This window comes from Hyalella azteca, unplaced genomic scaffold (assembly GCF_000764305.2).
Source record: "Hyalella azteca isolate HAZT.00-mixed unplaced genomic scaffold, Hazt_2.0.2 contig3121, whole genome shotgun sequence".
Lineage (NCBI taxonomy): Eukaryota > Metazoa > Arthropoda > Malacostraca > Amphipoda > Hyalellidae > Hyalella > Hyalella azteca.
In genome coordinates, this window is record NW_025933374.1 from 200905 (window position 1) to 214976 (window position 14072).

The 14072-nt window shown below is 39.8% G+C and overlaps 1 protein-coding gene across 1 annotated transcript; it reads right to left on the bottom strand.

The window, feature by feature from the left end:
* Positions 1-1726: 1726 nt before the first annotated feature.
* Positions 1727-13652, bottom strand: LOC108678459 (small G protein signaling modulator 3 homolog). The gene is made up of 16 exons (XM_018166880.2): positions 13227-13652; positions 12786-12930; positions 12412-12510; positions 11877-12040; positions 11164-11252; positions 9944-10065; positions 9573-9703; positions 8545-8778; positions 8086-8180; positions 7246-7391; positions 6704-6851; positions 5208-5334; positions 4778-4888; positions 4005-4172; positions 3542-3792; positions 1727-2976 (listed from the first exon to the last, which is right to left on the bottom strand). Exons 1-16 carry the CDS (start codon positions 13357-13359, stop codon positions 2599-2601), a joined length of 2541 nt encoding a protein of 846 aa, XP_018022369.1. The 5' UTR covers positions 13360-13652; the 3' UTR covers positions 1727-2598.
* Between the last annotated feature and the right edge of the window lie 420 nt (positions 13653-14072).

Sequence of the window (14072 nt, forward strand, 5' to 3'; positions counted from 1 at the left end):
GGTGAGATGCCGTGAAGACTACTGGTTGGAGCAGTGGCTGCAGCAGGTCGCGGAACTGGTATGGCTTGCGTTGTGTCTAACGTGGTCTGCGACTTCGTAACTCGGAGGCTGAGCATTTTTTATACAGAGCGTTTGCTACAAGGCTTGTTTAAGAACTAAATTTGTGGCTGATGGCTGCGCATCCCTTGTAAGCTCAACACACCAACTTATTATAATTAAAGCTAAATTTTCCCGTGCTGCGTATAGTATTTCATAAGGAACACCTTATACTATAAAATTTCATCTTGGGGTATTGAAGATGATGACTTGGACAAAATAATGTGGGATAAGCGAAATAATATTCTTTTCTATCCGTTATTCACCTTATTAATAGTATTTAAGTGGAAACGAATACTAGGGCTATCTCACACCAAGTGATGCTTTTTTGAGCTGTTCATTACACTTATTGTCATTGTAAAATGATTATTTTCGACATTGATGTCGCTGGCAAGAGAGATATGGTGGCACGTCAACCGGCACGCAAGACTGCGCTAGCAAAACTCGAATTGTAGCCTCACGCCACTTGAATGCATTTCAGAAGAATTTGACCAGTTAGCAGGCGTATGGCAGAGATCGACGGAGTGCTAGTGTCATGGCAGGCTGGGAGGAGACAGAGGAGTCTGGCAGCTATTGAGAGGTAATAATTTGGCTCTTCGAGGCCAGTCGTGGTGGAGGGCCTGAAAGCGTGATGGTCGTTGTACGGTGATCGACGTGTGTCCGGAGCGAGAAAGAATCACGGTGGCTTCATAAGGTGAAAATGTTAGAAAAATGAAGTGAAATTCCCTGATGTCTGGCGCCTCGGTATTTGATTTATGATGATGAGGTTCCTTCTTCAAGTTTGTAGAGTGAACATTGTGAGGGTTGACAATCAAAAGAAATAATGTATGTTAAAGTGCAAGAGAACTTGGACAAAAAAGAGCCTTTATTAACGACTGAAAATAAAGTGGGCAAATATGACATTTGGGTTTCTTTGGCTTGAAACATGCAAGTCATTGGCAGGCATTAATATAAATGATACAGATAATATCCAGAATTTAAACATACACGTACTTTTTAATAAATGTTCCATTAAATGATCCACTTTACAAAGATTTGCAGTTATCCCGCAGGTAGCGCATATTTAAATGCATTTGTTCTCGACATGTAAATAACATAGAAATTTCCAAGTAGATAAATAATGTTATATGCAAACAAGGTTCTAGGTCCTTGAAACTACCAACATCACAGCCTCCATGGCTTCACATTAGTCAGTATATTCTCCCAATAATGCCTGGATAAAAAGGGTCACAAATGATTTGTTGCCTAACAAGAACCAGAAAATTGAAAGTGGCAAAGCAACAAGACGCGGATCAGATAATTTTAGTGGAAACGGATCTAAAAATTATAAACGTAGAATGTCATAAAGACGTTTGTCAAAATACTATTAGTTACTACGCATGACGTGGTCATGAATCACAGAAAAAACAATTTATTATTTAAACTATCAAGATTGATAGTTCAAATAGTAAATAAGCAATGAAAACGAAGAAAAATCACAACGCCGGAAATCTCTCCAAATACTTTGTACTCGTAGCATAGAGTACTTAAAAACGAAGCTATCATGGATTTCTACTAAATAGAATTAATAATCAACAATTAATAATAATCTTCGACAGCCGAGAAGAAATTTTAAAATAACAAGCAGTATGACACACAATAAAATATACCTGCACAAAGATCGGCTAAAATAAAATTGCACACACAACGCTTGGCAAGAGAGGAATCTTGCATCTACCTCAACTACATATTGCGTTCGAACTTGACTGTTTATTACGCAATGAAAGCATTTGACTAGCATTTGTTGCACATTAATACATGTTCCGTGCCCATAAGCATATATCTACACGGAAACTTATCGACTATGCAAATATATTTGAGGAATTACCCGTTGTTCCATTAAGCGAAAACGCGTAATACGAGAGCAACAACGAAAGAATCCAGGAATAAACCGCTAGCAATACGAAACACTCAGATTTAGAGATAACTTCTAATGGCTGTGATCTGATTGGTAATAGGCAGAGAATAAGTCTTAATAGACAACCAACTTGCAATACCGGCATTTAAAATTAGATTAAATAATATATAATTTTAAAAAACCCGGGCGGCCACTGACTGGTCAAATGACGCGATATATGTTTATCTAATCACAAGAGTGCTGACAAGTTCCATCGTAGGAGAGCTCATACAATATATATTCAACTTGAATCGACTCAAGTTTCTTCTCGCAAAATACTCGACCGTTATGGCAACTCAAATTATAACGTGGACTTTCCCTGGAGTAACACCGACGAGAAGAGGCAGAAGCTATAGAGGAATGGGCATCATAGGCTGAGAAATAAAAACTGGACGGATTGAATGAAATTAAGGAAGGGAACGGTTGTTCGACTGTCTTTTGTTTATACTATATCAAAAAGTCTTCAAATCAAATAATACCCGTGACTTTGGATGCGATCTATTGTTCGGTAATTTCTAAGATAAATTCTGCAAGATACTGAGTATAGGTTGATAGGTGACTCACAACTACAAATCCCAGGAGAAAAGATGATGTTTCACAAGCATGTCCCTGACACCCTCTCTCAGTGGCTGCTTAGACGCTCCAGCTGATGAGTAGTCGAAGGTACTCGAGAGGCTGTTGGTGCTGCTGCTGCGTCGGAACGAACGTCTGCTCACGGCACCGCTCCCTAGCACACTGATGCGGGACCCTGTCATGTCTTCAGTTGACCGTCGCGGTTGTGGCAGTTCCCACTCAGGGTTGAGGTTGAAAGGGAACGCTGCAAGCACCCTGAGCTCGCACTTGATTTGAACCCATCCTGGGGAACGCATGAACGACCAAGGCTGATACCACTTCTCGACCACGGCAGACTGCGAGCACACGCACTCTAGCCAGAGGTGCAGTACCTGCAAAAATGGCATCGAGTATGGTTCTTGCCTTTAGAATAGTAAAATGTTTATTAATTTGTAATTTATATCAAATCGGGGTGTTAAATTTGCCACCATTCTACTTAGGTAGTGAGATTTAGGTTACTTTAGTTCAAGATAATTCCTTGTCGTCTGGCAGTAAAAGCCAGTTTAATTCATCGACAATGCCGACTCAATGCCGATGCATCTGAACTTAACTAATACTCACGATAAAACAAGATATCAAGTAATAAGAATAATTTTAATTCTTCAGTCAAGCAAGTAAGTGAAAGGACACTATGCTAATAATTAAAGATTTTCAAAGTCCACAACAGAGAGTCACAAATAAAAAAGACTCGACTTGAAATCGTTTCGAAGTTACGAATAATAGGGGGAAAAAGATTAAAATCTGGAATCCTCAATAATTCCTACGCAAATGAAGGAACCGAATGCAACGTCCATTCAATAAGATGATGACTACAGAGTTTAAAATGATTCTAAGCCTGGATTCTCCGGAATTGCCTTTGTTAAATGAAGGTCTTGGATCACAAGCATAAAACAATACCTGTTCATTGAGGCCCATGCAGACGAGGGACCTCAACTTGACGTCCATCTGAGCGTGCGCGGCGTTATGGCTCGCGTTGACGGCCTCGATGCAGCGGTAGAGAAGCTCCTCAGGCTGCAGGACCTTAGCGTCCTGGTCCAGCCGGAACGTGCGGCACAAAACCAGCCGTGAGTACACGGACGGGAAGTCGGGCGCTACTTCGCGGTTAGCTGCTTCTTCCAAGAACAGCCATGGATGCCAGACACCCCCGCCTGAGAGTTATAGCTTTCAAGTGGTTGTATCTAAATAAAGCACGTTTCTATAAATGCAAGCAATAATAGCAACTTAAAAATACTACGACGCCAATTCCCCATGAGAAAAACGTGGCTTAATTTTCCTCATATTTTGTTAAATATGGTAAACAGAAGCATATTAAAAAAACCATTCAGTCCGAAATAAGTCACTGATTGTAACGGCCTCGTACCCAAGAGAGGAGACCTCCTCATGCCGTGCAGGAGAAGAGCTTTAATGGCCGAACAGAGGCCGCCCCGCACGAGGTCGGTGACGTGGGACGTGACCGAGTCGTCCCCAGCGACGCTGTACTGCTTGCTGCGCTCGTCCAGTACCGTTACGAATTTCGCCGGGAACCAACCTGCGCCGAGCTAACATTAGCGTCGGGGCTACTTGGGTTTACATATTAATTGTGTTTATATGTTAATTGTGTTTACATGTTACTTGTGTTTACACGTTACTTGTGTTTGCATACTACTTGTGTTTACACGTTACTTGTGTTTACATACTACTTGTGTTTACATCCTACTTGTGTTTACATACTACTTGTGTTTATATGTTACTTGTGTATACATATTACTTGTGTTTACACATTACTCGTGTTTATATGTTACTTGTGTTTACATGTTACTTGTGTTTACATATTACCTGTGTTTACATGTTACTTGTGTTTACATATTACTTGTGTTTACATGTTACTTGTGTTTACATGTTACTTGTGTTTACATATTACTTGTGTTTACATATTACTTATGTTTACATATTACTAACAGATTGATGGTAAATAGTAACAAACGATCAAATTTTACACACAGAACGTTGTTCGCTCATTGATGTTTTTCAAAATTATATTTATTCATGATAATAGTATATCAATGTTGCTTGTAAAAAATCATATGGAGCATAAAGTTTTCATAAAATAAACGGCAACGATTCCATTGGAGATTTGTTAGCATAACTTCACACCTCGGAGGCCGTTGAGTTCGCCCACCCAGCAGTGCTCGTCGCGCTCCGAGATGATTGTGATGATGTCGTTCTTGCGGAAGCCAAGCTCGTCCTGGTCATGACGTTCAAAATCTGCATGGAAAATTGCATGAAAGGCTTGTGATATAAATCAAGGAAACATTTCTATCCGCTTACATGCAAGCACAACACGTAACTATTACTTACCGATATTTGATTTCATCATGAAAATAACTGTAAAGATAATAGAACAGTTAAACTGGTACACAAGTTAACACACCGAGCTTCCAGTCGTTGGATGATCGATTGTCGTTAAATCAAACGAGTAATGAAATGACATGAGTAATCACGTGATATTTAATAGATGAGCGACTCGTTGGATGAATGAAAGAAATATCATGAGTAATCCAGTGATATTCAAAATGATTTGTACCTAACAAAGCCTTGGCTCTTCGCCTCCTGGCGGCGGCGGTGGCCATAAAGCGCGGCAGGTCGCGGCTATGCGACGCGAGGCTGTAGTCCGGCACCAGCGAAACATGGCACAGCGACGGCTCCAAGCTCTGCATCAAAATAACATTCAATAAGCCTACTGTGCACGAAATGAATTCTTAATAAACTTAGCCATTAATCTGATAGCTGGAAAATATAAGATATTGAATTATTAAAGCATAGTAGAAGGTTTACTAGCGCTTCAGATAGCTATCCATTTCGCGCCAGAGGTAAAGTCTTCAGTTACGTCATAGGCATTTCATCTCTTCTGTCTTCCAGGCTTGCAGCCTGATCCATTTAGGCGTAGGGATTGGGCGGTAGATTCTTTCCTTGGCGGAGTGAGGGTCAGCTTCGACTTCATGTACAAACTCCAGTATCAACTATGCGTGGCTTGGTCTGTGTGATGGGCTAGGTGCAAATACAGTTTCGCGGCGTACGGCCGACAAGCGTTGCCATCATGAGATCATGCTAGATCTCTGGTACCGGTAGCAGGTTGCATTTTATCAAGTTTTGTCTAAGGTTGTCTGTTCTGAAGTTACTTCGCTGGTCCTCCCTTATCATTCTAGTGAGCATCTCGTCATGATCAAAGGCTGATGTGCTGGGGTGACAGTTCTGTCTGATATAGCTGTGCCCATGACACTCCGCTAAGACATACAGTGCTGTCAGGGGTACTAGGCCGTCGTCACAATATGGTATAAGGCGGCGCTCAATCAAGTAGCCACGAGTGAGGCGCGTTTGACCAATCCTCAGTCTACACAGCGCTACCTCCTTCTGACGGGATCGCTGATACAATGAGCTCCATGCTGATACGCTGTCATTGATAGTCCTCAGTTTATTGTCTTGCGTGTTCATCCACAACACGTGCCATATGTGGCAAACGCTTGCCCTGATGTGGCAGTAGTGGTATAAACGCCCTGATGTGGCGGTTTACTGTGTCCAAAACCAACATCTCAGTAAACTTAATTGTTGATATAAGAGCAGGAGGACCTTAGATATCGTTCAAATTATTACTTACGCGTATTAGTATTAGTTTTAGTTCAACGATGGTTCAGTAAAGAGACATGCTAGGAAAGTGACGTGCTATCTGGAGCACAGCTCACCAGGAAGTGACGTGCTATCTGGAGCACAGCTCACCTGGAAGTGACGCGCTATCTGGAGCACAGCTCACCAGGAAGTGACGTGCTATCAGGAGCACAGCTCACCTGGAAGTGACGTGCTATCAGGAGCACAGCTCACCTGGAAGTGACGTGCTATCAGGAGCACAGCTCACCTGGAAGTGACGTGCTATCTGGAGCACAGCTCACCTGGAAGTGACGTGCTATCTGGAGCACAGCTCACCTGGAAGTGACGTGCTATCTGGAGCACAGCTCACCTGGAAGTGACGCGCTATCTGGAGCACAGCTCACCTGGAAGTGACGCGCTATCTGGAGCACAGCTCACCTGGAAGTGACGAGCTATCTGGAGCACAGCCTCCCTCAGGTCGACCATGAGCTCCGTCTGCCTGACGTTCTTGGTGCGCACGTCGTCGTCTGCGTCGCCCAGCAGCCCCGCCAGCAGCCAGGACGAGCCGCTGTGGCTCAGTTCCCGCCTGAAAATAAATTATTCTGATAATTTGTGCACTAAACCTACTGAAAAAATGCATTTATATCCATAACTGTATTTGTGATTTTTGCAAATTAATCAACACGGAATGATTGTGAAAAGAATTATTTAAAATGCCAGCTCTTCTTCCAATTCGATTGATGTGGTTAAATATCAAGAGATTCCTTGGAATTTATCCAAGTTTATTGTGCACACGTCCTGATATGCTTTGCAGGTTCAAATTCAATATGCCAAAATTCAATCACTAATTAATGACATTGCATTAAGTAAAGATAATAGAGTATCGAAGCCTTCATGATCAATTCTTGATGTATAGGCGAAACTTTACAATTAGTGTTCATTTGATCACTTGTCGGTTAGTTAGGAGGATCCTTGGTTACCGATTAAGGTGCTGCTTGGGGAGATGCTGGGGCGGATGATGAAGGTTGATGAGGGTACCGTGCTCATGCATGATGGCGGCCAGTTGTTGACGACGCTGGGTCTCCACCATCACCTCACACACACCGCTGCTTACGCTCTCCATCATCTGCATCATCAGAGAGGTTTTCAGCCTACATCTGCACCCATCACTGTGATAAAAACACTACGTAAGTAATTGTCTTTCTAATGATACTCTTTTCACTTTTTTTAAAGGTACAGAGAGGAAAAAATCATCAGTAATGCCTAATTCATCTGCATGAAATTCAAACATTAGTACAGGACGACACGCCCTGCACTCCGTTAATTTCATTACTGGCAGCACTATCATCCATCAGCATGATACGATAGTATGAGCAATGGCTGCGGCCGTTGCGGAACTAGTATGGCTTACGGTGTATCTTAACGTGGTCTGCGACTTCGTAGCTCTGAGGCTGAGTATAGCTGAGCATTTTTATACAGAGCGTTCGCTACAAGGCTTGTTTAAGATCTAAATTTGTGGCCGACGGCTGCGCATCCCTTGTAAGCTCAACATACCAACTTATTATAATTAAAGCTAAATTTTCCCCTGCTGCTTATAGTACTTCATAAGGAAAACCTTACCTATACTATAAAATTACATGAACTGAACATGACTTGAACAAAATAATGTGGGATAAATGAAATAGTGTTCTTTTCTACGTCTATTTAAGAAGATTCGATTAGTTGAATAACATAAATAACAAAGTTAAGTTTAAGTAATGATCACGTGGCAGCCAGGAATGTTATGCCAACTTAATATACAAGATGACAACAAGACTCACTTTAATAAGGCAGTCAGCATCATCTAAATCGCGTGGGATGTCCGACAGAGCGTTGAAAATGTCCGCAGAATTGTCCAGAGATCTGATCTCAGCCTCTGTTGATATTTTTTCCAAGTTTTTATAGAAATTCAATGAGTGAATTAAAAAATCCATTAACTATGATATCTATGATATTGAATTAGACTCCGTCAATTTTCTGGAGAATTACAAGTATGCAAGGGACTACAAACATTTCACAATTCCATTTTCAAATCACAACAATTTTACGTATCCTATGAAGGAGAAAATACACACTTCCCCAACCGTGAACGAGATTAAATTGTAATTTTATAAGCAAATAACAAACTATATAAATCCAAGAACAATTCTTCCTGCACCACAGATGAAATTGTTGAAAATGTTATATCTAGGGCTAGAAAACTGAACTTAAATCAAATAAATAAAGAATCAAGTGATCACCTTTGATCTTGAGCATTGCAAGGGTAAGTTTGAAGAGCACAACGCTTCCCTCAGAGAAGAAAAGGTCCCAGGCACGCACGAGGAGTTTAACATGCAGCACTGAAGCAAAGACCGTCACAAACCAGTGCAGCGTGATGAGTGACAACTCGATGTCGTGCTCGGCGATCACTGACGCCAAGTTCGGCAGGAACGACAACACCAGGGACTGTAGGACACGCTGATCAGCCTGCACACCTGCAACATAACAGGAACTAACTTTCATCTTCTTGTTAACGAGAAAGATGAATTAGGGTAGACTCAGTCAACATTCACAATAATAAATGTCATGTACTTCCTCAGATGATGGCCACAGTTATTCAATGCAAGCAATCTTGTTCCTAGCACTGAAGTCACACAGATACCCAACTTCATTCAAAGTTGGTCGTAATTCAAAATGTTCGTAAAATTCTTTCACATATTCAGAATAAATTGTAAAGAACAGTCAATCAAATGTAATCCGGGGTTCCACTGTACTTTGCCATCCATGGAACATCATGCGAGGGACCAAAATAAAAAAAAATAGTAACGCAATCAACGCCAGTTTGGGGCGGCGGTGTCATAATTGAACTGATGAATAATGAGAGCTGTTTATGTTTTTGTCATAAATGACGACCGTACCAAAATTCAGGAAATAATTCTATTGATGATGCTTCTAAAAACAGATTAAGCACACCAATCGATTATATATTCATGGTATGTCAGCTTAGAATTGTTATCAGTTCAATGGAAATAGAAACTACTACAGAACTCAATTACTTCCGAAGATAGCAAATCATAGACCATACCAAAATGATGGCAAATACGTAATGCCACGTACCATGTAAACAATACATAATACCATGTAGCATGCAAATAAAACATAATACCATGTAGCATCACTAGCATGCAACTAATACATAATGTCATGTAGCATGCAGCATACCAACTGTTGCACATAAACATAAGCCATACAGGACCAACAGAAATCAACATAAGACAAGATAAGTTACCCATGAGAGTGGAGCTGTAGTAAGAAGCAGGCAAGAGATCCTCGACGATTGTGCACATCAGCCAAAAGGCATCTTCTTCCTCGAGGAAAAGAAGTAAATTGGCAGCTATCATGCCCATGCCCTGGCAGTAGCTGCAGTTAGTAAACAATTTAACGTGTTAATGAGTCATGTCGGCTGAAATAACACATTGCACATACATAACCATTCATCAGATTTTTGGAATTGGTTAGTTGAACAACCCAGATACAAAACAAGAGATGTTTTGGCCCAGTAATATTGCAGGAGTAGCTGAAATCCCATTTCCAGGTAAAGAAGGGACTTATGACGAATATTAGCGAACATAAACGCAAAGATAAAAGTTTCAGACATACCCAATGTCAGGGAAGAACCAAGCCATGGCTCTCAGCAAGCGACGTAGCCTGGGCACGCCTGTTGCATTCGCATGAGAAAAACAAGCATTGCTGGGCAGGGTCCTTAGAAGGTCTTTCTCGATCTGCAAAAAGAAGACTGAGATGACGAAAAAATCTTATATAAACTATATTAAATAATACATTATGACATTAAATATTATAATCAGATTAGAATTTCAATTAAAGATTAATCAATATTTAAATAATAAAATACCAACAACTTATTACCTGAACTGTCCGAATGTCTTTTCAGTGACACTCAGTAAGAATTAATTGAGTAAAATGGTCTCAATAAGATTTGGTTCGAATAATTGTCCAAATGATATAATAAGGAGGAATAAAAAAGTGGTAACCCTAACTAGTAATTATCAAGATAGCCACGGTGAGATATCATTACAGGAATAGATCAGGTAGCTACATCGACACTATTGCAAGAGGACGAGCGAGTGTCGGAGCCGGCAGAACATAAGTAGATGAATATAGTAGAGGTTGTGCTGCGACTGCAGTAAATAGAGATAGGTCCGCTACTGCCTCACGGGATGCTTTAGGAGCTTATATAGTCTTACTACAATGACGTCACGGGAGGTGACGCAGGTAATGCTACTGAAGGTATGGGTGGTGACGTAAGACAACACCTGACAGAACATAGGGCGCGCATGCAAGCATTTATTAGGCTTTGTTTTCAATTTGCAAACGATATTTACCAAGATCCTGGGAAGTATTATCAAAATTTGAAAACCATGGCAAGAATGAACATTATTTTCACAATCGAGAATTAGAATCTACATAATGATTCATATATTCCAAGTTTGGACGTTTGCTGAAAACAAATCTAATAAAGGTTCCTGAACAGTTGTATTATTAAAGCCACTGCAAGACCTCGCCTGTTAAGCATAACGTATTGTACACGGTTTTGAGAGAAGCATAGTTTGTCATTTGTAAGTCAATGTAAAGCTGACAAACCTTTGCCTTTCAGTCTTTTATCAAGGTCAGTTTTATAAGATGTAAATAATTGTATAAAGTATGATGTAACACAATAAAGTTATATAAAGCTGTAAATACTGTTCCCACATAATTTGTCTCAGAATTTCCTCCATCTTTGCCCAGACTTCACAGCATTTGGATAAGTGACAGTAAAAAAGACTTTTAAGTAATTTGATAAGCGAACATAACAACATCACCTGTCGGTTGGTGGAGAGAATGTCGCTGCTGGAGGCTGACACGAGTTCCTCATAACGTACCTTGGCCGAGCGCTTCTTTTTCATGGAACCTATTGAAGCAATGGCCAGAATAATAAATAGTTGCATGGAAAAATGTATACCATTGATGATATATCAATAGAAAACTAATTATAGTTGGTATGAACCATGATCGTGATTGTTGACAGATAAATTGTTACAAATAGCAACAGTAGCAGGGCATACAAATAAAACAAACATTACCTTACAAGGGTAACTCAAAATATAGAATTATTCTACATAATTTGACAAAAATGTTATATTAAATATCATGAAAGCATTACTGAATAATAAGCTACAACACCATATTAACATACAGGTTTCAAGCAAAGTAATTTTTGTCCGCGTCCACTTCAGGGCAAGTACAAAAAGCGATCCAAATCAAATAGTGCTTCATGCTGCAACAGGCTTAGGTGAGTTGAATTGGTGACTATTTTTCTGTTCACATTTCATCTGCATTACCGGTATTTACTTACCGGTAATTGGATTGCATTAACATAATTGTCATCACTGCCGGTGCTTCTTAGCTTAGTCACCACCAGAACCTGTCCCTCCTGCAAGCCACCACCAGAACCTGTCGCTCCTGCAAGCCACCACCTGAACCTGTCCCTCCTGCAAGCCACCACCAGAACCTGTCCCTCCTCCACTTAACTCACCTGCAAGCCGCATCCAGACCTGAGGTCTGAACGAGTGTGGCACGCCCTGCCTGACGAGGGAGCAGAGTTTGTCTGTTCGTGGCAGTGTTGCGGGCACAGCATCCCAGCACACCTCACCCTCCCCATCACATGAGCTTAGGTTCAGTTCAGCAGCCCACCTTAACCTTGTTATGCACATGCACATAATATAAGCATTTTATACGAGTGGTAATAAAACAAACTGTTTTTATCAGTAAAGTCATACATATGTCTTGTTTTATTATGAAATGCATTAGGTAAAATTCTAAATAACTTACACTTATATTATAAGTCAAAAATTCAATTAGAAAACAAATAAGATAAATTTTGAGAAAAATTAAGGATTCTCTATAGTATATGTTGCACCTAATCTCAAAATAGAAGAAACCCAGCTAAGAGAAATCTGTAACTTAACTTACTTCACATTGTTGGATAATCTAAAAATTTATAACAGATGTATTCAGTGCAGTATGAGTGACATGAAGGGGCAGCTATAGCCAATTAGCTTGAAACTCACTTGTGTAAAGGGTCCTCGGTGAGAGGCTGACTGAGCAATTTCCTGCTGCTCTGCTCAGGCCCGTCTTCTTCTTCAACTTTGTAGCCAAACTCATCAAATCTACAAGAAATATACACTGTTTATTCAACAGAACCAAGAAAACAATAACTTCATTGACTAATAATTAAGATTCACCATAGGAAAATTTGAAAATCAAACAAGCAATCCAATTGTCTACTTAAGCTAAAACAGTTTGAAGGGTTCGTGACACATTAATGATTAATTTAGCTTTGGCTAATGATACTGCCTATGAAACTGTAGCTGAAGCAATCATTTCATCAAATGATAGTCAGCAAAATACTACAAAGGGAAATCAATATGAAGTAACCAGTCACCGGTATTCAGGCTGATGGTTGGGGTCCTTGTGGTGATCCAGTGAGGTGAAGGAAGTTAAATCTTGAGGCCACATGGAAGGAGTTACAGCAGAGAAAGGTTTAGACAGACAAGGTGGAGTACCTCCACGGGGCTCCCTTTGAGAGTCTGCAATGAAGGAAAAACTTATAGATAGAGCAAAAGTCTTGGGTGCAAATAAAATTATGGTCAGGCCTCTAATGAAAAAGTTTATAAAAAATAATACAAACATTTACATATCCCTAATACAGCAAATGTTAAAGGTGAGCATTTTACTCTCCCAATAGCATGTGGCACACCAAAAATATTTTTTCAAATATTATCTCAGGGTTCAGTATAGATTTTTTTCAATTTTGAACAATGGAAATCAAGTCAAATTCTATATGAATGAAGAAATTACACATAGTACTTGTATTAAAAAATACCTGCATCAGAACTTTTAGAGCTTGGATAGAAGACTTCATCATCAGAGGCATCATCTTCATCAAGAGCGGTCTGGAGACGAGCAGCAAGATCACTGCCATGACAGTATCCTTCAGGAGGACGATTGCTGAACATTCTAATGATAAAGCTTGTGGCGCCACTATTATAGAAACAGTAATATTAAGCTATAAGAAATCCTAAAATTGTTTACAATTACTTCATCATTTTTTAATATAAGCAAAAATCTGTCAATTATTTGAAGATGCTTCAGCTAAAATTAAAGGGCTGTGTGTTTAGTTAGCATTGAGATGTTGCTTATTCAAGTCAGTTATAAATTACTATGCATCATTCCTACTCTCAGAGAAAAATGACCCACAATTTGAAAGAATTCAAAACAATTTTGCTCTGCAGCAATTTTCTGTGGAGCTCTGTAATAATTTAAACTATAATTAACTAATTAACTAAATAAGGATATTCAAGAAATTGTGTAAATGACTCATTGCAAGTAACAAAATAATATGAGCTAAACTATTCTGATGCAATGTATTTTCATTGTTTCCCATAACCAGCATGTTATATAATCAACCACTCACCACTGTAAGGCTTTAATACCTTTCTGACATGTTCACAATGCTTCTACATCTCACAGCCAGGAAAATATGCATTCAAACCACGGCAAGTGATTCCTGCAATACTTATAAAATTGTTTGCATTCAGCTATTTTTACTGTGCTTTGTCTGCAAAAAGTATACTTTTTTTCCAGGACATTACATTTTCTTAAAGTTCCCTTACAGCATAAGGTATGTTTCTGTGAGCTAGTGGCTGAACCATTCTTTCTTTTCTCTCCT